This window comes from Mastigoproctus giganteus, chromosome 12, assembly GCF_048544385.1.
Source record: "Mastigoproctus giganteus isolate SK-2022 chromosome 12, ASM4854438v1, whole genome shotgun sequence".
NCBI lineage: Eukaryota > Metazoa > Arthropoda > Arachnida > Uropygi > Thelyphonidae > Mastigoproctus > Mastigoproctus giganteus.
In genome coordinates, this window is record NC_143586.1 from 141923073 (window position 1) to 141948325 (window position 25253).

The window sequence follows — 25253 nt, forward strand, 5'->3', positions numbered from 1 at the left end:
TTTTATAGTAATGATCTGTTATTTTCTTATTATTACTGAACATAACTCAAAATAAATATTAATAAACATAATCTTAAAATAAACATTTATAATAAACACAATCTAATAAATTATTATTTTAATTTTTCTTTAGTTTCTTTAATATTTCCATTACTACAGTTAACTATCCAGTCAGTATATTATTTCTTTCATACTTGGATTAAATATATGCGTATAAACTTCATTAATGGTAAATATAAGTAAAAACAAGTAAATTTTAAAAGAATTTTATTGCTTTATTACTGCTACCTAGCAAGAGCTGTATTATAGATTCAACATATGCTAGATGCTCATATTGAATTTCTGTATCTATTTAATAAACTTTACACTTTTTTGTTGTTGTATACTTAGTGTTATTTTTTACATAGGCTCATCCCAAATTCTTGTATGCATTTTTGTATAAGTAATGAAGATTCACACCAGTAGCAAATTTAGTATTAATATTAGTATATGATGCAAGAAAACAAGCTTATACAGCATCAGCCAAAAAAAAAAAAAACGATTTCCCACATCACCTATCATTCCCTTGAATAATTTGTCTAATTCTTCCTTAAATTTATCCAGACTACCTACTTCCACAACACCAGATGAAAATTTGTTCCTACAATCAATTACCCACTAGTTTAAGCAAATCTTTAACACCTCCATCCTGCAACCATCCTTCCTTGATTTGAATTTGGGCTTCCTTATGTCTAAGCTAGAGGACCTTCCTCTTGTATTTCTGTAATATTCAACTTACTTAATCCATTCAGAGCTTTAAGCACCTCAGTCAAATCTCCTTGCAGGTGCCTAGTTCCAGACACTGTAGTTTGCAGAACTGAACCCTTTTGTTTTTTGGTAAGAGTACCCTTTTATTCCCCTCACTAATCAGATTGTGTTTTATGAACCTTGGTTAGGAAAATTATGCTTGAAGTTTTCTTTCAATTTTTGTAATACTGTTATTTTATAAAGAAAATTTTGAAATTGAAGGGGTAACTTTGCTTTTGCATTGCATGTGTTTCACTTTGTAAACTTTGTGATCAGGACAGGCTTTGTACTGAGTCACAAAGGGTTTTTTTTTTTTTTGTACCTTATGTTTCAGCTTTTGAGATGGTAAGTTTGTGTATTATTTCTTTTCACTTTAAAATAATATGGATACAGTATTTCAATTTATTTATTGAATTATGCCTAAGAATTGTAGTGAAATGTTAAGTATTCTAGTAGAATCGTTATTTTTTCATTTTGTGTTGACTTTACTTTCATGAGAAAAAAAAGGTAAAAGTAACAAGAAACTATACATAAAGATATATATAAAGAAGTATAAAATATAAAGAAAAAATATGTATACATATATTAAATAAATAAGTAACAAATTAATTATAGCTGCTTTCTTTTTTCAACACATCATTAAAAATTTAACAGAAGAATTGGAGTAGCTATTCTCACTTATTTCAGTATTGTATACAGAAATAAGTGAGAATGAATAAAAAATATAAAGCATCTGTTTATCAGTTTTAACCACCGAAATATATGAAAATGAACCAATAATAATAGTATGTCATGGTGCTGAAATCATCATAACTATCATTATCAGGTGGAGGAGCAGAATGTCACAGTGGTGAGTTCCGTTGCGATGATGGTTTGTGTATTAACCAAGATTGGAAATGTGATGGAGACTATGACTGTGATGATCAGTCAGATGAGAAAGACTGTCGTAAGTACTTTTCAAACTGAATGATGGATGTATTTATTTATTTTTAGTAAAAATTATTTTAAGAAAATATAGAATAAAATCTTATTTCTTGTGAGAATTCACTATAAAATTTAAATTAGTAATAAACACTTCACTCCTTGTAAATTTTGTTTATTAGTTGGCATTAGCCATTAGTGTAAAGAAACCACAGGTTTTTGCTGCCCTAGCCAAAAATAACTAAAATAAAAAAATAAATAATATATATATATATATATTTTTTTTTTAAATAATGGCTTAAAAGTTTAACATAAAATAAGAAAATAAATAAATAAATATTAAGCTATCATTAGAGGCAGCAAAATGCACCTCCTCCACATGAAGCCCAGATATATCCGATAATTCAAAATAAAACAACATAAAACATAAGCCAGTAGTATGGCAAAAAATGTAGAGCGAAAAATTAACATAAAATAATGAAAAAATAAACAAACAGGGAGGGGGAAGTAAAGGTAAGATATAAACAGTAGCCGATAGTCCCCTATATAATTTAGCACTTTAATTCCAATTAATAAAACTGATATAAAATTTAAAATAATGCCAATCATAATATGATTTAGCTGTACCCCCCTAGCATTTGATATATATAAATAAATATAAAATATAAAAAATAATAAAAATTAATGATAAAAATAAAAACTAAATACAGTCAGACCTTTATATAATGAAACCGATCGCTTGAAAAAATTCGTTAAACAGAAATTTTGTTATAAAGAAATATGACCTTTTCAACAGTGAAAAATTCAGAAATAAATGAGACTGAATAAATTTTCTAACATTTTAAAACAATTAATTTATTAATACATACATATTAAGAATTTATTTATTTTATTTATTTCGTATGATGTGATCAATACACGAAGGAACCAGTTTTTTCTTGCTTCCTTCGTGTATCGTGGCCGGGATATCCAACCAACCGGTTGGTTCGGCACCATCGTGATATCCAGCCCGAGGCGGGAATTGAACCCGCGACCTTTGGGTTGCCAGGCAGGCACTTTACCTACCCAGCTAGCCCAGTCGGCATATTAAGAATTGACTACTTACATGATGCACATAATATATTAGTACACTTTTAAGAATTATTTCTTAAAATATTTGGTTATTTTTTGTTGTATACACATTTTACTGTACATCATTCGTAAAAATGTTTGCATTTGTGTAAACACTCAAATATATTTTCTGGGACATTTTCTTCACAACGAAGGCCTCAGTGCCAAGTTTCAAATGCTGCCAACATTTCATGTTTGGAAGGTTTAATATTGTCCTCATTGCCTTCTTTGCTACCATTTTCAACCAACTTATCATCGATATTGTCACTAGTTTTGTGAATACTCTCCGAAATGTTGGAGTCACTCAGATATTCAGCTACTATGACATCATTATCAACTCCTAAAAATTCATCAAGAACATTTATCCACTGATCAAACCTTTCATTTGGAGTTCTTCCCAAGATTGCTCAATATCTTGTAGTAGTTCATCCCTCTCATCGCTCTTAATTGGTGTTTTAGTAAAACTTGCTTTTGCGAAACAATTCTTAATCATTGTTTCCATCACATCTCGACTCTACACTTTCATCTACTCTGATATGCACATCTGCAAATCTATAACAGAATCTATAGGTTGGTTGGTTGTTTTATATTCTCATTATAATTTTTTCAGTAGTGCATTTTCAAATTTTTGATATTGCCTTAGTCCACTGGCTGCAGTTTACATGAGATACAGCAATCAGTGCAATTTTTCTGTTTTCTTTCATCATCTCGTTACTGTAATTTAAAATCCACTGTTCAGAAATTTCACTTGTCATCCAAGACTTTTTGTTGTAGTTGTAGTTGTTCAACTCTAACTACTTTACTCCTTTAAAACATTGGGGTTGTTTACTTTTGCTTATTACCAAAAACTTCAGTTTTTCAATACCAGCCATATTTTCACCAACCAAGACAAATTCTGTCCTTACTGTTTTTACCACCTAAGCATTTATCACTTTTAACAGTCACTATCTTGTTTGGCAAAAGTTTAAAAAATAGACCTGTTTCATCAGCATTTCTTTCTGATGGGTACAGTCTTTTTCGATTACAACTCCACTTATACCAGAAATAACTTTTTTGAGTAAGCCATGGTGCTTTTTAAATTTGTCCAGCCAACCAGAACTAGCTTGGAATGTTTTATGCCCCAGAAAATATGCATACTCCATAGCTTTTTCTTTTATTAATGGGCCTGATATCGGCATGTTTTGGTCTCGAACCAGCTCCATCTACATCCTCATACAGGCGGAGTTTTACATGCTTCTTACTGGGTCCCGTTTCCTCAAACACTTTGAGAATTGAAACAGTTTTTCAGAATGGTTGACACACTACTGGCAGGGATACCAAATATTAAAGCAATTTCTTTTTTTTTAATGTCCTGATCTAACACCTCATTGAGCACTTTCACTTTTTCCACTGCACTCAAGGATTTCCTCTTAGACACTGTAAGGTTACTTGCACAGCTGCTAAAACAAAACTGATTTAGAACCACTTGTACCTACCATGTAAACAGAGACAGTAGAAATTTAATGTAAGTGTGGATGACTCATTTCTACAAAATAACAGATGAATTTTTGGAATGAAGGAAAATCACTCTCTCCTAATTCTTTAATAGGATATTTACAGTAGAAACCAGGTTGATCAGAGCCAATGTCCACATTGGGAATATGCCTTAATCTTTGCCAATATTGTGGCTTTGGCTGTGAACATGCAGCAGTTGACCAGTGTGACTTCTCACTGCAGTAGAGGCGGTTGTAGGTTTTATGGGCACCACTAAATTGTGGAGTGTTTTAGCTCTTAATTCTTAATCCTTTTAACTCTAAACAGCTGAAGGGATTAATTTTTAATCCTTCTAACTCTTAATTCATGCTTTCTACAGCATCAGCTCTATTGCCTAAAGGCTAGAGATGTAAACAATGCTTATCCAGGTCTCTCAAAATCAGTTCATTATATGGAAATTTTCTTCATTATATGGAAACTATTTTTAATGTAATAATCAAGGGGAAATCAAAAAAAATTCACTAAATTGAAAAATTTGCTATATGGAAGTTTGTTAAAGAGAGGTCTGACTATATTTAAAAAATAAAAAACATAAGTTTTTATTTTTCTCCTCACACAGGTAGCCATCCAGCTGATCTTTAAATATTCCTCAAGTACCCATGGAGTTAACATTCCAATAATTAACAACTCACTGCCCTACAATCCAGTCTAAATCTCTTTCCTTGTAATTTGAATTTATGGCACCAAGCCATAAATTCAAGTCATAAAACTTGAATTTATTCAAGTCATAAAACTTGAATTTATTCAAGTCATAAAACTTGAATTTATTCAAGTCATAAAATTTATAACAGTGAAAATTTCATCTTCATTCATTTTACTATTTCCTCTCAAAGCCTTATAAACTTCAATCAGGTCCCCCTCCAAAGGTGCCAAGTTGCCAAGTCGTGTAACTATTATTTTTAGGCCACCCGAATAATTAAATTCATCTGCTGTGCTGTGTGTCTTATGGCTGTTAATTGCATGTGTTCTATTGTCGATTTGTCTGCTTTGCTGGACAAAACACCCCAGTTTCTGGGGGGAATCCTTGCAGTTTATGCCTGAGACCAACTAACTCAGCCATGGAGTGAAAAAAGCCCATTATGTAGCCCTCATATTTAAAATCTCTTTTAATATGGATGCCCTTTTACCAATGTCACCAAGCATCTTGTCTTTCCTTGGACCTTTTCCAGCAGCTTAATTATTTTTTTTAGGTGTGGTCTCCATACTTGGACACAGTATTTTGTGTAATCTTACAATTACCTTAAGTGGGATTATAATTTCTATATCTCTATAGACAAATGTTCAGTACTTCACTGATAGGACACGGGCCTTCTTTGCCACCTGTGGACCTTGCTTGAAGAACCTTGTATCTTATATGGTTGCATCTCTTTATCTTAACTCCCAAATCCCTTTCTTCCTGTGCTACTTTTAAGTCAATTTCACCAAGTGTATAAGTTATTTTGGGGTTACTATTTGTCAAGTGTAGGATCTTACATTATTGCTACATTAAAACATAGTTGCCATTTTTGTGACCACCCTTGAAGCATATGCAAATCATCCTGAACGAGGGTTGTTTGGCACTGATCGTTAATCACTCTTCCAATCTTCACATCATATGAAAATTTTGACATCACACTTTCTATCCCATCAATGTCATTTATGAAAATCAGGACCAATAGTGATCCCAGAACCAATCTTTGGAGATTCCACTTCTGATATTAGACTAATTTGAAGAGCAATCATTAATCACAACCATATGTATCCTACCCTGCAACCACCTTGTGATCCATCTTTTGCTTTCTTGCATCATGTGCCTTTGCTAATGCTAATCTTAGAATCTTACCCATGATCTCACCATGTTCCAGCTTATATAGTAACTTCTTGTGAGGGACTGAATCAAATGCTTTAAAATCCAAATAAACAATGTCAGAATTATTTCCTACATCTAGCTCATAAGTAAATAAAATAAATAAATAAATTTTCTGTTTATACTCCGGGACGACCGAACGGTCAGAGGAGTTTACAAGATACACAGAATACAAGAAACAGCACCATATTAAGCAGTCACGGGCTTGAACCCTGGTCACTCAAGGCACGTGTACTTATGCACCCGTGCGCCTGACCACTATGGTGGCCTAACAAATTGGGTTAGTTAAACAATGATTTTTCCCTTAGCAAAAACTGTATTGTATATCCTTCAGAAAACCATTTATATCTAAATGTCCTTGTATTGCACTCTTTCTCATTGCCTCAATGATTTACCCTGCCACCGAAATGAGACTGGCCAGTCTGCAGTTACCCACTTCATTCTTAGAACCACCTTTATATATTGATGTTACATTGGCACTTCCCCAATCCCAAGTCCAGTGATGCCCTCATAATTAACCTTAATAGTTCAGATCACACACTCTCTTACTGCCTCCTTCTACTGGGTATATGTCATCAACTCTAAGAGCTTTAGCCTTAACAGTTTTTCTAATAAACAATCATCTATAATTTCAATATAACTAATTTCATGCTTCTCAGCCTCACTTGCTCACTATGAAGGTGCTTTCATCTGTAAAGTTGATGCAAAAATTACATATTCAATTCATCTGCTTTCAATTTGCGATTCAAGTCATTCAATATCAGCTGGGATTGTCTAAGACTTTTTTACTCTCATTATGCAAGTATCCAGTCCAGTTCATTTTCTTATCTGTATTCATATATGCAAGACTCATACTCATAATCAAACATAACGCATGAACATAACAGAAACTGTCAAGCTTCCAACCACATTTCAGTTCTCACACAATAAATATTTCATTAGCACACAATGAATTATAGAAACACACAGAAACAGTTGACTGCAAGTTGTATATTAAATAAAAATCATTAATTTCATATTTGTAATATAATGTATTATGCCACTGCTTAAAAGCTTAATACTTTTTATGTTATAACATAGTCTGACTGACCAGCACATGTGTGACATGTTGTTACCTATCAGTAATGAATGTAGTAAATGTCTTAAATAACTCTTAATCATTTTTTAAGGCCAGCAGATGTTGCTAGTCTTCAAGAAAATCAAACTTACTTTCAAATGCAATTGTAATTTATTTACAGTTATCACATACCGTAAACCAGAACAACTTTGTGACACATTTTGCTGTTTTCTAAAAATAAATACATGTAAGTATAAACGAAATGATATTATGATTATGGGTATAATTACCTCTCATCCTCTGAATACCATTACGTTTATTTACAAATTTGCATTAGAACAATTAGAATTTGAGAAATTAGGTGTCACAATGTTACACTCCTTTGTAGGACAACTTTGTGACAACCAACATTCTGCTATCACTCCTTTGTATTTCAACATCTGTCATGGCGTTGTACCTATAAATGACTCATTCACGACAACTAAAGGATAAACGGAAGCAAATCATTCAGTATTTTCGATGGAACGTCATGAATGCATTTTATTAATATGTTAGCTTACAGTACTTCAGCGCAAACATTTTTTTATAGAACATAAGGTAGACTTTACTAAAAACAACAAAAAGAAACCCTTCAAAGCAGTTGATATACATTTCATTACTCAGTCCTGGGGCCACTAATGTGGAACATGGTTTTTGATGACTTCTTGGCTCTGGACCTGGGAAATGTGGCCAGTCAGGCCTTTGCTGATGATCTCATTTTAATGGTGGAAGCGGACTCCAGAACGGGACTTGAAACACAGGCAAACCAAGCACTACAAACCTTACAGAATTGGGCAAAAACACATATGTTAATGATTTCACCAACCAAGACAAACTCAGTATTACTAAAAGGCTCTCTAAACATCAGACGACCACCGCAAATAAAGATAGCGGGATCCACCATTAAACTAGCAAAGCAAATAAAGTATCTAGGTATTATCCTGGATGGAAACCTGTCCTTTACACCTCACCTCACCTACTTGAGAGAGAAACTAAGGAACTATGCAGCACTTGTAGCAAGAGTATCTCGTAGGGACTGGGGACTCAACAGGAAGACCCTGTCCCTGTATTATAAAACAATATTCATCCCAGCGATCACCTACGGATCGCCAATCTGGTTCAGGAAGGCCAGAACCGCGGTCAACAGAAGACTGCTGGACACTATCCAAAGAAACATACTTCTAACTATAACTAGGGCGTGCAAAACAGTGAGCACCCATGCTCTGCAGGTCCTGGCAGGAGCTCTTCCGCTGGACCTCGAGGTGACTAGATGTGGACTCATGTATTTACTGTCCAAGGATATACCTGCCTCCATCTATGACTTTACCTTGGACCCAACCAACAGCCGGACGGCAGAGAAACAACGAATAGTGGCTCACATGTTGAAGATTTCGCAGCACAGATGGGAGATGTCGCCAAAGGGTCAAGTTACAAGAAGCTTCATACCGATAGTCGCAAAAATGTACCCAAAAGCCCCCTCATGGTTCTATCCTGGGCTAAATACAACCTTCCTCCTGACGGACCATGGCCCATTTAAAGCAAAACTGAATGCACTCGGAATAATAGAAGAGTCCACATGCACCTGTGGAGAACCTGAAACCTGGCAGCATATTATGCACGACTGTAAATGCTATGAAGAACACAGAAGTAGACTTATAACTGAGATTCAATACTTGCCGAAAAATCAAGAGTACCATCTACCGGATTCAGAAGATGAATACAAAGCCCTCAGTTGATTTGCACTTGATGTCTTCAATAGACGACGAACAGAAATAGCCATCCACAACGAATAGATGACCACAAATAATAAATAAAGGCAAACTGATAAAACATCAACACAAAGGAAAGGATAGCAAAATACTAAGGACAAACGGCGTAATATGCAGCAGAATAAATGAAACAGCATCGACCTAGGAACCAATGGGAGTGACTCCAGCCAGGATGTCGTCGCTCCCAGGATGAAACCACACACCTAGAAAAGGAACAAACCCCACCAACGAGTCATCATCAGACTGCACTTGCTGGAGGGCACTGCAAATTGCCGCTATGGCGAACTGGGCAGGGCTCCCTTGCCCAGCCCACTTTCTCTCCCTATCCCTGGTGGGGTGAGGGGAAGGACTTTCTGCCCCCTCCCCACCCCACCACCCCCTCATTTCCCTCTGGTGGGGCAAGGGCATGCCCCACTGATATACCTGGGGTGCCTTCCCTATTGACCCCATACTTCTGTCTTTTCCCACCCAGCCTTCCATCTCTCCCCCTACTCTACCTATATCGCCAGCGAAAAGCGAATGCCCCACACAACATAAAAAATTTTAAATGCCAAACTCGACACACTTGCAACCTCTTTCGGCCTAATTAAATTCAAGCGTTTATCCATCCCCCCCTTTTTTTTTATATAGGTTCTAGCCACTGAAATCTCAGGAAATTAGGTGGCAGGACCTGCCAGAGTACTTATCTAAAAATACTGGTGTACCTGGTCTGCCTCCACGGGACTAAGTGTGGGCAACGTTGGGCCTCAGTAGGGGTCCAGCGGCTAAACGGCCAGATGAACAACAGAACACAACACTACACATGTACAATATCCATACACTTTTAAATCTCTGGCCTTCCCAGTGAACTGGTACACCCACAATGAAAGCAACGCGGAGATGGGGGAAACCCCTGGTGCCGTTAGACACTAAATACACTTTACACTTTACACTTTTACTCATTACGCTGAAAACAACTGGGTTATTTCTGGAACATCAAAAATTGCTCGCTTCCCCCTCTGCTTAGGAGCATTTATTTTACATACAATCTCCTTGTCTTCGTATCAAATTTTGTCTTTTTCCGCAGGCCATCCCTGTTTACCTGCTGATTACATTGTATTGATTAGTGTCCCTTGGTGAAGAAGTCCTTGAATGTATTGTAATCAAACCATCCAAGAGTGTAGTTATATCTTGCACCTGCAGGATCAGCTTCAGTCCATGTATTCCACAAATGCTTGGACTTGTAGTTCACATAAAGTGGAGCAAGCTGGCCATCTACATTCCCACAAAACATTATGGAAGTGCAAGCTTTTGTGGAGTTCCTAATTTTTTCAGGGTATTTTGTACCTCTTTTTGTGATTACTTTGCAAGAGCTGGGGTCGTCTACGAGGTTTGTCTCGTCGTAGTTTCAAATATTTACACTTGGAACTCCATCAAGTTCTGCTTGCAAGTGGTCAAAAAAATTATTAACAACATCCTCATCAACTGCTGCTCTTGCAATTGATATATTTTGAGCAAATCTTTGCGTAAGAATTTTATGGCGACCCATGAAGGAGTTTTGCCAGTCAACTCGTGGAAAATTATTTCTAAAAAATAAGCACTGTACGGTCCACGCGGTCCAGATAGGATTTCACTATGCACCTCAGGTCGAATCTTGTCAGAGGAAAACCATAATTTGACAGCACAATACAATGAGAAACGAAAGCCTGTTCCTCAGTTTCACTAAAAATAGTTGGATGTCCTGGGGAGGCGCCTCCGTAGCCAGGTGGGCAGGAGCGGCAGTGCATAGCACACGCTTCTTGATTAGACCGGGGTTCGAGCCCGTGAGCCACCAAATACGGAGGATGCGGAAAGGTCAGGGAATGACCACCGCATATCCCCGGAGCAATATGGCCTTAGTTGCTAATGCTCCTAAAATCCAAATAACAACAACAACATGTCCTGGGGTGGCATCATGTTTCCCTTTCAGCTTTAACCATAGGGTTAAAGTACTATGTATCCCATACCTAAAAAATAAAATTATTAATTACGTAGTGTCAAATTATTAATAACGGTAGTATTAAATTATTTTTCTAATTTTAAAACAGAATACTGATACAAACTACTTGAAACTTACTTTTCAGCTGCTTTCCATAAGGATATTTTATTTGATTTAATTTCATTAAGGGCCTCTGTCAGCGTAGCATCAGTATAATTTCGATATTGACATGACCCAACTTTCCTTCTGCATTTTCCGGGCATTTTAGAGTATAAAATGCCCAGAAAAGATAAATTATTATAAATATAGTAAAATAAAATAAAAGCAAAAGTGTTGAAATATCATGGTGCAGCTTTGTGACACCGCCATTAATTGTCACATGTTGTACTCCATACATTTACGTTCTACTTATTTTCAAGAAAAATAGAGTAAATAAACACTTATTTAAATTTTACTTTTTACAAAATTGTCACAAAACATGATATATTAAAATAAACTTACTTTCAAATCCACTGCACTTGGAGTTTTTCTGTATCAAAACAAAGTTTCAACAACTTCCTGAAAATGATATTCACAAGCGACACACACACAATGGCTGCACTAGGCCGCTTGAAGGTTGTGATAGTAGTTTTAACAGTTCCAACAGATGGAAGAAATAACTGTAAAAATGCTGGGGGTAATTTTGCCCTCTGACAGATTGCAGAATGCCCGGTAAAATCAAAAATAAATCACGCGGCATAGGTGTCACAAAGTTGTCCTGGTTTATGGTAAGTGTTGCGGCGCCTCCGTAGCCAGGTGGGCAGGAGCAGCAGTGTGTAGCACACGCTTCTTGATTAGACCGGGGTTCGAGCCCGTGCCCACCAAATACGGAGGATGCGGAAAGGTCAGGGAATGACCACCGCATATCCCCAGAGCAATATGGCCTTAGTTGCTAATGCTCCAAATAACAAACAACGACAACAACAATGGTAAGTGTTGCTCTGTTATATAAAATAATGAAATATTTCAAAAATCTGACATGGTCAGAATATTTTGAAGTCATTTTCATAATCAGGGAAAAAAAGTGCATTTAAAAAAAAATCTTACTTTACAGAAAAAAAAAGTGTTTAATGGTATTATTGGTAATGTTCCCCAGACTGTTTAGGATGATACCATTTGTAATTGACCATAATGCTAGGATTGAATCCCCCAAGTAAGAGTTGTTATTTCTCACTCATATAGAGAAAAGGAACAGTGCTTCCACACCTAACATAAAAACCACAAAATAATAGTAAAACCTGTTTAATGAAGTTTGCTATTGTTTATTTTTTGACTCAGTCAGTGGGATCATTGAATCTGTCTTATTATTCATAGTACTGCCCTAAATTATCCAACCTGTATATATGTCAAAATCTTTAATAAAATAAAATAAAAATTAGATTATGGAATAAAACTGCTTATTTAATATAATATAAAATAAAATACACTGATAAAACAATAAAACTATGAAGTTAATAGCAATGAAAATAAAATATATATGTATATAAATGTTACAAAATTAAAAGTGATAACAACACTGAAGCTTTCATAAGCAACTACTCCGTTGTCAGCAATGAAATTTTACAGTCACAATCAATACATCTTTAAATAGCACCAGTTGGACCATGGCTTGATATGTGGAATTATCTTACCTGTGTGCATGGAGACTGGAAATAGCCTGAGAGCATGCTAGGCAGACCTGTACTGTTAATGTAAAATGGACAAAGAGGTGGGCATCTTAGAAAACTTTGGTGTTGTGTTCTTTTAACTCTGTAATATTTTATATATATATATATATTTTTTTTATTATTTGTATTGCTTCATGGTTTTATTATTTTATCAGTGTATTTTATTTTCTTTTATCAAAAAGATGTCGGGCACCTCCGTAGCCAGGTGGGAAGGAACAGCAGTGCGTAGCACACGCTTCTTGATTAGACCAGGGTTCGAGCCCATCACCACCAAATACGGAGGATGCGGAAAGGTCAGGGAATGACCACTGCATATCATCCCAGAGCAATATGGCCTTAGTTGCTAGTGCTCCTAAAAACCAAATAACAAACAAACAAACAATAAAAAGATGTCATATACACAGGTTAGTGTATTTATTACAATTATTATGAGTAGTTATTTTCATGACCCTGATGCCTATTTGAAAAATCTCTTATTACTGTTGACAGCTTACTTCTAAGGATAGTTCAAATTTTTGGTAGAAAAAAGGGAATGGGTAAACCATTCCCTTCCCTTTTTTTCCTAAATACTTTTTCTAATTTTTTTTCTACTAAATTTTTTTCTAAAGTCATTACAGACTGCAGTGCAGAAGAATTCCAGTGTAGATCTGGGCGCTGTATCCGCAAGGAGTGGAGATGTGATGGGGACATTGACTGCTCAGATAATAGTGATGAAGAAGGATGTGGTAAATATTTTCAATCTGCACTTAACATTCATTTCAATTTTCCGTAATATCAACAACAAAAATGAAACATTGTTAGCACATAATATTTGCAGAATTTTAAAACAGTTGTTAGATTTCATATGATTTAGTACAAAAATTTATTTAGTCAACTTTATGTCAACTTGAGCACATTATTTCAACTGTATGTCAACTTTAGCACATTATATCATGTGTGAAAGGCATAATGTGACTAATACTAATCTTATAAATGGTTACATTTTTATTTAATAAATTAGCAAAAATTCCACATTTAATATATAGGAACTTTGCTAGCAGAGACAGGGAAGTGATTATCCCCTTATACAAGGAAATGGTCAGGCCACACCTAGAGTACTGTGTACTGGTCTGGAGGCCTCATTTTAGGAAGGATGTAGAGTTGTTGTTATTTGGTTTTTAGGAGCATTAGCAACTAAGGCCATATTGCTCCTAGGATATGCGGTGGTCATTCCCTGACCTTTCCACATCCTCCGTATTTGGTGGTCACGGGCTCGAACCCCGGTCTAATCAAGAAGTGTGTGCTACGCACTGCCGCTCCTGCCCACCTGGCTATGGAGGCACCTTCATGTAGAGTTGCTAGAACGAGTACAAAGAAGGGCAACACGACTGGTGAGGGGAACGAAGGGGTGCTCTTACCAAGAAAGGCTTAAGTTCTGCAAATTGCAGCGCCTATAGAGTAGGCACATGCGAGATGATCTGATTCAGGTGTATAAGGTTTTGAATGGATTGAGGAAGCTGAATGCTGATGGGATTCTTCCTCTTGCTCAGAGTAGTAGTGGCATGTGATGCAAGAAAGCAAGCGTATGAGCTTATGCAGCATCAGCCAAAAAAAAAAAAAAAAATTACAAAACAATCCCTTCTAAATATTTGTCCAGTTCCTCCTTAAATTTATTTAACCTATCAACTTCCACAACGACAGATGGAAGTTTGTTCCAGCAATTAACCACCTGCTGGCTAAAGGCAAATTTCTGCACATCTGTTCTACATCTGTACTTCCTCAATTTCAATTTATGCCCCCTTAGGTTCGTAATCTGAACAAGTGGAAGAATCCCATCAGAATTTAGCGTGCTCAACCCATTCAAGGCCTTATACACCTCAATCAGATCACCTCGCAGGTGCCTAGTCTCCAGCTGCTGCTGCAATTTGCAGAACTTAAGCCTCTCCTGGTAAGGGGATCCCTTCATTCCCCTCACCAATCTTGTCGCCCTTCTCTGTACATGCTCAAGCAAATCTACATCTTTCCTAAAATGAGGCCTCCAGACCTGCACGCTCAAGGTGTGGCCTCACCATTGCCTTATACAGAGGGACAATCACCTCCTTTTCCCTGCTAACAAAATTCCTGTATATCATTAACAACACCCTATGACCTGCCCTGGCAGCCTGTCTGCATTGCTGAGAAAACTTCATATCTGACTGCACAATTACTCCCAGGTCTTTTTCATTTTCTGCCTCCTTAAGTGTAGTACCACACAGTTGGTACGTTTCTCTGGGGTTACTTCTACCCATATCGGCACCTCCGTAGTCAGGTGGGCAGGAGCAGCAGCGCGTAGCACTCGCTTTTTGATTAGACCGGGGTTCGAGCCCGTGACCACCAAATACGGAGGATGCAGAAAGGTCAGGGAATGACCACTGCCATATCATCGGAGCAATACGGCCTTAGTTGCTGATGCTCCTAAAAACCAAATAACATAACTACCCATATGCAGTACTTTGCATTTTTCAATGTTAAACTTCAGTTGCCACTTCTCAGCCCATCTGCCCAAATTTTCTAGATCTTGCAGTAACACACTGTCATTAACAACACTGCCAACCTTTGTATCATCTGCAAACTTCGATACTAAGCCTGATATACCTTCATCAATATCATTGATAAATATACAAAACAACAGTGGACCCAACACCGAAGCCTGTGGGACTCCACTAATAACATTAGTCCATGAAGAGCAGCACCCATTGATTACCACCCTCTGTCTTCTCCCACTCAACCATCCTTTTATCCTTTGTAGCAATTTACCCTTAATACCATTCTGCTCCAATTTGTACAGTAGTCTTCCATTCGCAACAGTGTCAAAAGCTTTCCTGAAATCCAAGTATATGATATCAAAATTATTTTTTGCATCCAGTTCGTTTGTAACCACATCATAATAACCAATCAAATTTGTCAGACAAGATTTTCCCTTAACAAACCCATGCTGTGTCTGAATTATTGCTGCAGTCTTGTCTAGATGATCCTGCAGTGCATCTTTAACCAGTGACTCCATTATTTTACCCGGAACAGAAGTTAAACTAACTAGTCTGTAATTACTCATGTTACTCTTCAATTCCCCTCCTTTGTGAATTGGGGACACATTTGCACATCTCCAGTCTGTGTGGACCTACCGTGAGTCCAAGGATGCTCTCATAATTATGGCTAAGGGTTTGCTTACTTCCAAGAAATCCAAGTATATGATATCAAAATTATTTTTTGCATCCAGTTCGTTTGTAACCACATCATAATAACCAATCAAATTTGTCAGACAAGATTTTCCCTTAACAAACCCATGCTGTGTCTGAATTATTGCTGCAGTCTTGTCTAGATGATCCTGCAGTGCATCTTTAACCAGTGACTCCATTATTTTACCCGGAACAGAAGTTAAACTAACTAGTCTGTAATTACTCATGTTACTCTTCAATTCCCCTCCTTTGTGAATTGGGGACACATTTGCACATCTCCAGTCTGTGTGGACCTACCGTGAGTCCAAGGATGCTCTCATAATTATGGCTAAGGGTTTGCTTACTTCCTTGCCGCCTCCTTTAATATAACTGAATAGGTCCCATTTACCCCAGGTGCCTTTCTTATGTTTAACTTCAACAATTTCTCCTCCACTTTGTTCTCAGTTATTATAAAATCATTAAGCACCCTGTTACAATTTGATAACCTTGTGGCATTTTCAAACCTCATGTGTGAATGTAGATGCAAAATACTCATTCAGTTTGTTTGCTATCTGAGCAGGATCATCAACAGTCGAACCATCGATATCAAGTGGACCAATCCGATTCATTCCCTTCCTTTTAGAGTTTATATAAGTAAAGAAATCCTTGCTGTTTTTCTTAGCATCCTTTGCCAAAGATTTTTTCGTAATCTGCCTTCGCCTGCCTAACCTCCCTTGTGACTTAATTACAGAATAGCTTATATCTGCCATAGGCTTCTTTGTCGCCTGATAATTTATATGCATCCCATGCATTTTTCTTCTTTGCCACTAGTCTCATTAGTTCATTTGACAACCATTTAGGCCTAAACCTTGAACAATATTTCTTAATATATATGAAACATTTAGTAGCTTCCACTATTAATTGCTTGAATGCTTCCCACTTAGAATTTGCTGTTGGTAACATCATCAGTTGGTCCCACTGTACAGAATTTAAAAACTGTCTGAGACCACTATAATCACCTTTACGGAAGCAAAAACCCCTTCCTTTACCCCTGATGGTAATTATATCTTTAAGTAAATCCCACATCAGTACACTGTGATCACTGCCACCTAATGGTTCCTTTATCTGCAAATTCTTAATACATGAATGATCACTGCTGATAACCAGATCAAGAGTATTACCCTCTCTTACCTCTCGAACATGCTGCTGCAGAAAACAATCATCTAATAAATCCACAAAATCTTACTATTGTGCGAGTGACCAACCCATAAGTTCCATTCTATATCTGGGAATTTAAAATCCCTCATTATAAGACATTCTGATTTAGTAACCCACTCTATTTCTCTGTACGATTGTTCATTGTACTCATTCGAGCCATTAGGCCTATAACATACTCCTACTCTTATTTTTGCTTTCGCAGTGCTTATATATATCAACTGGATGCACTTCTTTTGATTTTATGTTTTTCTTAATTAACAGCATAACACCTCCTTCCTTCCTGTCCTGTCTATCCTTTCTGTATACACATTGTATTCCCCAAATTCCAGTTTTGCATTCCTTATATCTGAGCTGGACAGGCATTTGGAACAAATTGAGGGGTGAAATGGGAGGGGTTTTTTTTTTTTTTTTTTTTGGTTTTTTTTTTTTTTTTTTTTTTTTGGCTGATGCTGCATAAGCTTGCTTTCTTGCATTATATGCCTCTACTAATGCTAATGCTATTGCAATACACTGTATAAAAGATTACAGTCTAACCGCATAATAAAAATGCATATTCCTGGCACTGTTTCAACTTTACTTTGGAAATCATTATCTAGTCTAGGGAAAAAAAAAAAAGAAAAATGAAAGAAAGAAAAACAGAATTACAAAATGAGAAATAATAAAGGAATTAATAAAAGATTGAGTCAACATATGAGATTTTAAATATATATGGAACTTTACTTTCAGACCAGTTAGGAATAGATATACTCTGACCAGAATGGAATTAAAAGTGCAAAACTGTATATCAAATAAACATATGCTACTTATGAAATTAAATGTCTTTGTGAATATATATAGGCTTACCTTAGCTGAATAAATTTATATGAGGACTCCTAGATTCACTGTAGACTAGACTGCAGTGTGGCGATTGAGAATAATCCTTCCAAGATATGGTAATGAGAAAATTTTATATAAAAAAAATTTCATATGATTAGAAGGAAAATTTTCTTCTGTATTTTGAGCCACCCTTGACTCTGGGATATAATGTCTTATATATGTGTAACGAGAATGTTAATGTATATAAAAGTGTATATATATCTTATTGTAAATATATATATATATATATATATATATATAATAATTGTGTGTGTACTAATAAATGGAAAAATGGAATGTATTTTATAAAAGTTACAATCTACTGAAATTCAACATTCACAAGTATCTTCTGCATACTTAACCTTGAAGATAATGGAGAATGAAAAAAAAAAAAAAAAATCTAGTGGTAATTGAGCAGTCACACATGAAATTTTCTGAGTAGTGCAAACAGACTGCCAGGACAGCATAGGGTTTTGTTGTGATATACAGGAATTTTGCCAGCAGGGATAAGGAGATCATTATTCCATTGTATAAGTTAAGCCACCATATAAGTACACACCTTGAGTACTGCATACAGGTCTGGAAGCCTCATTTTGAAATGATGTTGATCTGTTGGAATGGGTGCAGAGAAAGTCAGTGTGGAAAAAAGGGTGCTCTTACCAAGAAAGTTTTCGGTTTTGCAAATTGCTGCACTTCGAAACTAGGCACCTGCAAGATCTAATTGAGGTGTTTAATTTGAATGGATAAAGTAAGCTAAATTGAGGGACATAAATTTAAATTTAAGAAGGATGGTTGCAGGATAGATCTGCGGAAATTTTCTTTCAGCTAGTGGGTAGTTAATTGTTGGAACAATTTTTTTTTTTATTTGTGCTGTAGAAGTGGAAAAAAACAGATTGATAAGGAGAATAGATGTGATGTGGAAAGTGTGTGTGTGTGGGTGTGGGTGTGTGTGTGTGTGTGTGTGTGTGAGTGAGTGAGAAAGAGAGAGAAAAAATAAATTTTAATATTAATTTTGTAAGTAAAAAATCATGTACAGGGTGATTCAAAAATAATTGAACACTTTCAAAAATTTATTACTCAATAACTAGTTTATATGTGAACATGTAATATGCACCAAATTGTAGAATTACCCTTACATTTCTCAATTTTCTTCTAGATTTCAGCATTTGAAAGTTGTACTTATATCTGCCACAGGGAGCTACCCAGTGTTCGTCATGTTGACACAACAGGAGAAGGTATTTTGTGTGTTGGAATTTGCTAAACTTGGTTCTGCGACTGCAGTGCAAAGATCGTTCCATGTACGATACAACAAACCTCCACCATATCATAACATTTACCACTAGTACAAACAGATGGAGCAGAAAGGGTGCATCCTGTAAAGGACAGAGTACAGGGCAGCCACGTGTGCCTGAGGAAGCCATGAATCATGTTTGTGTCACCATTCAGCTAAGTCCCAGGAAATCAACAAGGAGAGCTAGGCTGAGGATGAAACCTTACTGCTTCCACCTGCTGCAAGCCCTGATTGAGGCAGACAAGGCGAAACGATACAACTTCTGCTTCAGTTTTCAGAGACACATGGAAGATGAAGATGTCTTTGCAGGTTGCCTCACATTCAGTGACGAGGCTATGTTACATTTAAGCAGAAAGTGAACTGCCATAATGTCGCATATGAGGTCCTAAAAACCAACATGTCATGATTGAACATGTAAGGGATTAGCCAAAAGTTAATGTCTTTTGTGCCATATCACATACATGGGTCTTCAGTCCATTATTTTTTGTGGAGAACACAGAGACTGGGATCACGTATCTGGACATGCTGATGGAGTGGATTTTCCAACAACTACAGGAAGTCTCTAACAACTTCATTTTCCAGCAAGATGAGCTCCGCCTCACTTCTATTGTGCGGTCAAGAGTTTCCTTGATGAATATCTGCCACGGCTCTGGATTGGGCATTCTGTTCAAAACATTGACCTACCTCTGGAACAGTGGCCACCCAGATGCTCAGATATCACACCATGTGACTTCTTATTGTGGGGATACATCAAGAACCTCTTGTTTGTACCACCTCTTCCTCGCAGCCTTGAGAAAATGAAGGAACTCATTGTGGCTGCCATTTCACCCATCAACAGTGATTTGCTACAAAGGGACTACAGGATTGATGTGTGTGCCTTGTGACAAGAGGGACACAAATTGAGAATTTCTAAGATTATTTTTTTTTATTTTTTATTTTTTATGTGAACTCCAAACACGAGAGGTATTAGAACCTATAGTACTTAGTACTGTGCTTGGGTTGGAGGTTGAGAAGACGAAAGAAGATATTTGTTGACATTGGACTTGAACTTCTGTAGATTGTAATTTTCAGGAAATATGTATGAAGGAAGGTTGTTCCAGAAAACAGCAGTTGAATGAATAAATGAAGAAGATGAAAAGTTGGTTCTGTGGGTTTGAAGTTGGACAGTAAATGGATGTTGGCTGGTGGCGGCACGTGTTTGGACTGTTTTGAAAGAGAGAGCGGGAATTATAGAAGCCATTTCAGAAGAACAGTGCCCATGGAAGTATCTGTAGAAGAGGCATGCAGCAGAAACAGTACGTCTATGAGAAAGCGAGTGGAGAGACTCTGTTAGAAATGAATCATTAATTAACCTAACTGCCCTCTTCTGAATGGAATCAAGAAGCCTGAGAGAGGTTTTGGGGGCACCACCCCAGATGTGGGAACAATATTCCATAGCAGGGCGGATTTGCAATTTATACAGAGTGAGCAGCTGTTTGGAAGAAAAGTAACACCGAGAGTGAAAGAGAAAACCAAGTTTTTTAGATGCAGAGGAAGCAATATTTGTAATGTGCTTGTGCCAAGAGAGATTAGAAGTCAGAGTAATCCCCAAAAGAGATATATCATTTTGCCTAGAAACCAGAGTGTCACTAAAGATAAGCATAGGAGCAGAAGAATCCTTTTTGCGAGATATAAGACAAGACTGAGTTTTAGAAGGGTTGAAATAAACTAAGTTGTCTTTGCCCCACTGGAGAATTACCTGAAGATCGGCATTTAAGGAATTGGTAGCAGATTTTTGAGAAGTTGAAGCTGATTGAGCAGGACAAGGTTTCTCAAAATGGAAAGTTGAATGCAATGTGCTATCATCGGCAGAACTATGGATAGAATTCAATGGGGGAAAGAACTGAACCTTGGGGGACACTGGCATTAGTGGAGAAGTTAGAAGACAGAGAGCCATCTACCATCACCCTCAGTGAGCGATCAGAGAGAAAACTGGATAACCAATTACTAAAAACAGTTGGCAAACCATAAGATGGAAGCTTGTTTAGAAGACCTTTATGCCAAACACGATCAAAAGCCTTTGAGATGTCAAGAGCAACTACTTGTGTTTCACCGAACCTTTCCATTGAATTAGTCCATAAATGGGTAACATAAGCCCAGAATATCACCAGTGGATCGACACTGACGGAATCCATACTGGCGATCGTTGATCAGACGGAAGGTTTCTAGGTAGTTTAAGAGTTGGCAGTTAATTGATTTCTCCATTACTTTAGAAAGAGTAGAAGTAATTGCAATGGGACGATAATTGGATGGGAGGGATTTGTCACCCTTTTTGGGAACTGGCTGGATATGAGCAAATTTCCAAGCAGAAGGAAAAACACCTTTAGAATAAGAAAGTGAAAAAAGGCGGCAAAGAATAGGAGTAAGTTCAGGAGCACAGGTTTTGAGAACAAGTGGAGAAATACCATCGGGACCTGGAGCTATCTTAGCATCAAGATTCATCAAAATCCTTCTGATATACTTTTGACGGAAGACCACAGGAGGCATTGAATGGAGCGTGTTGGGAATGGTGGGAGGTGTTTTACCAAGATCATTAATACATGAGCTTATAGAAATAACTGTGATATTTCTATAATCTTACAAATGCTCAATTTGTAAGATTTTGTGATTTTGACTACATATTCATATATAACCTTTAAGCAGAAATCTGGTTACTGAGTAATAAATTTTTGAAATTATTCAATTCTTTTTGAATCATCCTGTGTATAAAAAACTTATTATATCATCAGCTTAAAATCATTAAATAAATAAAAATTCTAAGTATTTTTTTCAGGCCATCTTTAACATATATAAATTCTCCAGATTTACAGTTTAGATGGTAGTTTATATCAGTAGGCACTTGCTTTTTAAGAAAGAAATACAGTATAACCCAGTGAATGTATTTAATAACACAAATATACAGCAGAAGCTTTCGAGGCTGACGAGCCTCTTTGTCAACTAATAAATATAAATTTGAATACAACTGATATAGTTATGCGTGCAGTGAGCTGAGAGTGAAGTCACGTTTTTCAAGCTGGTTTCCTATTGTTGTCGCATGGACATGCGCTGTTTTTACTCCAGCGTTTGTCGAGGTTTAGAATGGTTGTCTCCAGGATGGGGTGCATTCTCATGCCTTTGCAGCGGTTTATGGCCTTCGGATTGTTTAATATATTAAGTGACTCTAGCCATGTGCAGTGGCGAAAGTGTCGTGAGTGGTCCACTATTTCGAAGTCACGTTTGGGATCGAGATCATGGTTGGTGGTCCAAAAATGTTCCGCGACTGCGGACTGGTCAGTTTCGGCAAGCCATATTGCTCTGTCATGCTCCATAAGGCGATTTTGAAGACGTCTTGATGTCTCACCTATGTAGCAGCTGTCACAGTCTCTGCAGGTGATGCGGTATATTACATTGCTGTGTAAGAGAGGTGTGACAGGGGTCTTCACACTGGAGACAAGCGAACGTAGGTTTCTGCAGGGTAACTGTATGCATTTGATGTTGTAATTTCTGAGGATTTTTGAGATCACGATCCCAAACATGACTTCGAAATAGTGGACTACTCGCGACACTTTTGCCACCGCGCATGGCTAGAGTCACTTAATATATTAAACAATCCGAAGGCCATAAACCGCTGCAAAAGGCATGAGAATGCACTCCATCCTGGAGACAACCATTCTACACCTCAACAAACGCTGGAGTAAAAACAGCGCATGTCCGTGCAACATGCACAGCTTGAACGTGACTTCACTCTCAGCTCACTGCACGCATAACTATATCAGTTGTATTCAAATTTAAATTTATTAGTTGACGAAGAGGCTCGTCAGCCTCGAAAGCGTCTGCTGTATATTTGTGTTATTAAATACATTCACTGGGTTATACTGTATTTCTTTCTTAACTATGGATCCCAGTACACAAGGCCCTTTCGTGATAATACTTGTTTTTTATTGTATTATGTATAGCAGACATCAAATTAACGGTTATTTAATGTTTTGAGAGAAAATTTAAATAGAATGACACTAATTAACCTACACAATTGTTATAAAGTGAATTTTATTGTGATAAAGCATGGGTTGCCATTTACTAATATTAAGCTAAAACTCTGCCCCAGTATAACTTTCTAACTTTTTAACCTTTTCAATTTTGTGTTGAATTGCCATCAAGTCTAATCAAGAAAAAATGAAAGCAATATAAATTACTAGGGTGGGGGGTGTGATTGGAGATAAATCACAATTTTTTTCATCTGCATGCTGTTGTGGCTTTTGTCCTTTCTTGATAGGGCCTGGTGAGGATTCAGCATGGAATCCGGAAATCTCATTAGTTGTAAAATAGTTGTATCATGTGAAAACAATACTAGTAAACTATAACTCATTGTACACAACAAAATTTGCTTTATATCAGTTCATGTAATTTAATTAGTATCATTCATACTTCACATTGTCTTTAATTTTTATTTATTTTATATGAAATTTAAAAATTTCTTTTATATTAAAATGATATGATATTTTTTCTATATTGAGAAAACTCAAATATAGTTGCAAATATTTTTCTCCATTTAGAAATGGCAGAATGTGGTTCTGGTCAGTTTCGTTGTAATGATGACTCTTGTATTGCACAAGTTTTGGTATGCAATGGTGAATATGATTGTCCAGATGGATCAGATGAACTGCCAAACAAAACTTGCAGTATGTATAAAAGCCTATATCGTTTTGACTAAATTCTATCTGAATTAATGTAGTAAAAAAATTTGCCTATTTAATTCCTTTTGTTTGAGACCTGAAAGATGAAGAAAGCATTAAAGAAATAAAAACTCTTTAAGAACTAATATTCTCCATAAAAATGCCCTTTTTTGGTGATTTAGAAAAAAAAAACATTTTTAATGTATTACCGATGAACTGAAATGCTCTCATATTTTCTTGTAGATAATTAGTTTTAAACCAGTTTAATTTCTTCACTGCTACTTTCATATATTAAGCAAAAGTGATCAAATCAGCTAATTTTTGTATTAAACGCCTTTTGTATTTATTTACTTTTTGTATTATTTTTTGATATAGTTGACTTGCTTTTTACACCTTCTGACTGATGCTTAAACCCAGCTTTCTTGCATCATTTTGTCTATTAGGGCTGAAGTTATGCCTAGAGAAGTCAGATAGTTATCTTGGTATTCTGTTACATTTTATCTTTTGAAATTAGGCATATGTAACCAGCTGTTTTAGAACATAGTATCTAACAAAATAGCTAGATTTTTTAAATTAAAAAAATCTCAAATTAGCTTTTCAAGCATCATTTGAAAGTATCCCTCCCCCAGGCTCACTCCCTATAAAAATGTACCCCTGATTCTAATACCAAAGACTGTTTACCATATAATAACTATGTAACATACAAAATGCTGTCTTATATTGGTTCCATTTCTAATATTTTTTCAGTTTTGCTTTAATTGAGAATTTTAGAATCACTTAATTTACAGTTCATTATAATTTTTGAACAATTTTAACAAGATATTTGAATTTTTATTTTTGTTTTTATTTCTTTAAAATCATATCCATTTTGTTTCCTCATAGATATACGGTTTAATTTATGTTAATGTTGTTTTGAAGTAGTTTCTGTATAAACTCTATATTAGTAAATGATTATTGTATTTTCTATTTATTTTTTTATTTTTTCTTAATTTTTAGAAAATGGTTCTCCATGTAGAGAAGATGGTTTTCCATGTCAGCATCTGTGTCTCTCTGCTCCTACAGGACCACGATGTGCATGCAAAGATGGCTATCAGTTGGGATCTGATGGCAGGTCCTGTCTTGGTAAATTAATTTTTCTATGGTAATAGACATAAAACAGAATTTTTCTATACATAATAGACATAAAACAGAACTCATCGTCCTTCAACTTCATTTGAAAAATACAAAATATCAATGTATTTCCACAGTTTACAAACCTCAGAATGTTTATTTTTATTTTTTATTTTATTTTTATTTATGAA

General features: G+C 36.2%; 1 protein-coding gene across 1 annotated transcript in view; it reads left to right on the forward strand.

Annotated features, from left to right (window-relative positions):
- Lrp4 (LDL receptor related protein 4) overlaps positions 1-25253 on the forward strand; it is a 904868-nt gene that overhangs the window by 530953 nt on the left and 348662 nt on the right. The window contains exons 7-10 of the mRNA XM_090386734.1: positions 1613-1732; positions 13333-13449; positions 23833-23958; positions 24949-25074. Coding sequence (XP_090242860.1) covers positions 1613-1732; positions 13333-13449; positions 23833-23958; positions 24949-25074 — 489 coding nt within the window. The remainder of the gene's footprint in view (positions 1-1612; positions 1733-13332; positions 13450-23832; positions 23959-24948; positions 25075-25253) is intronic.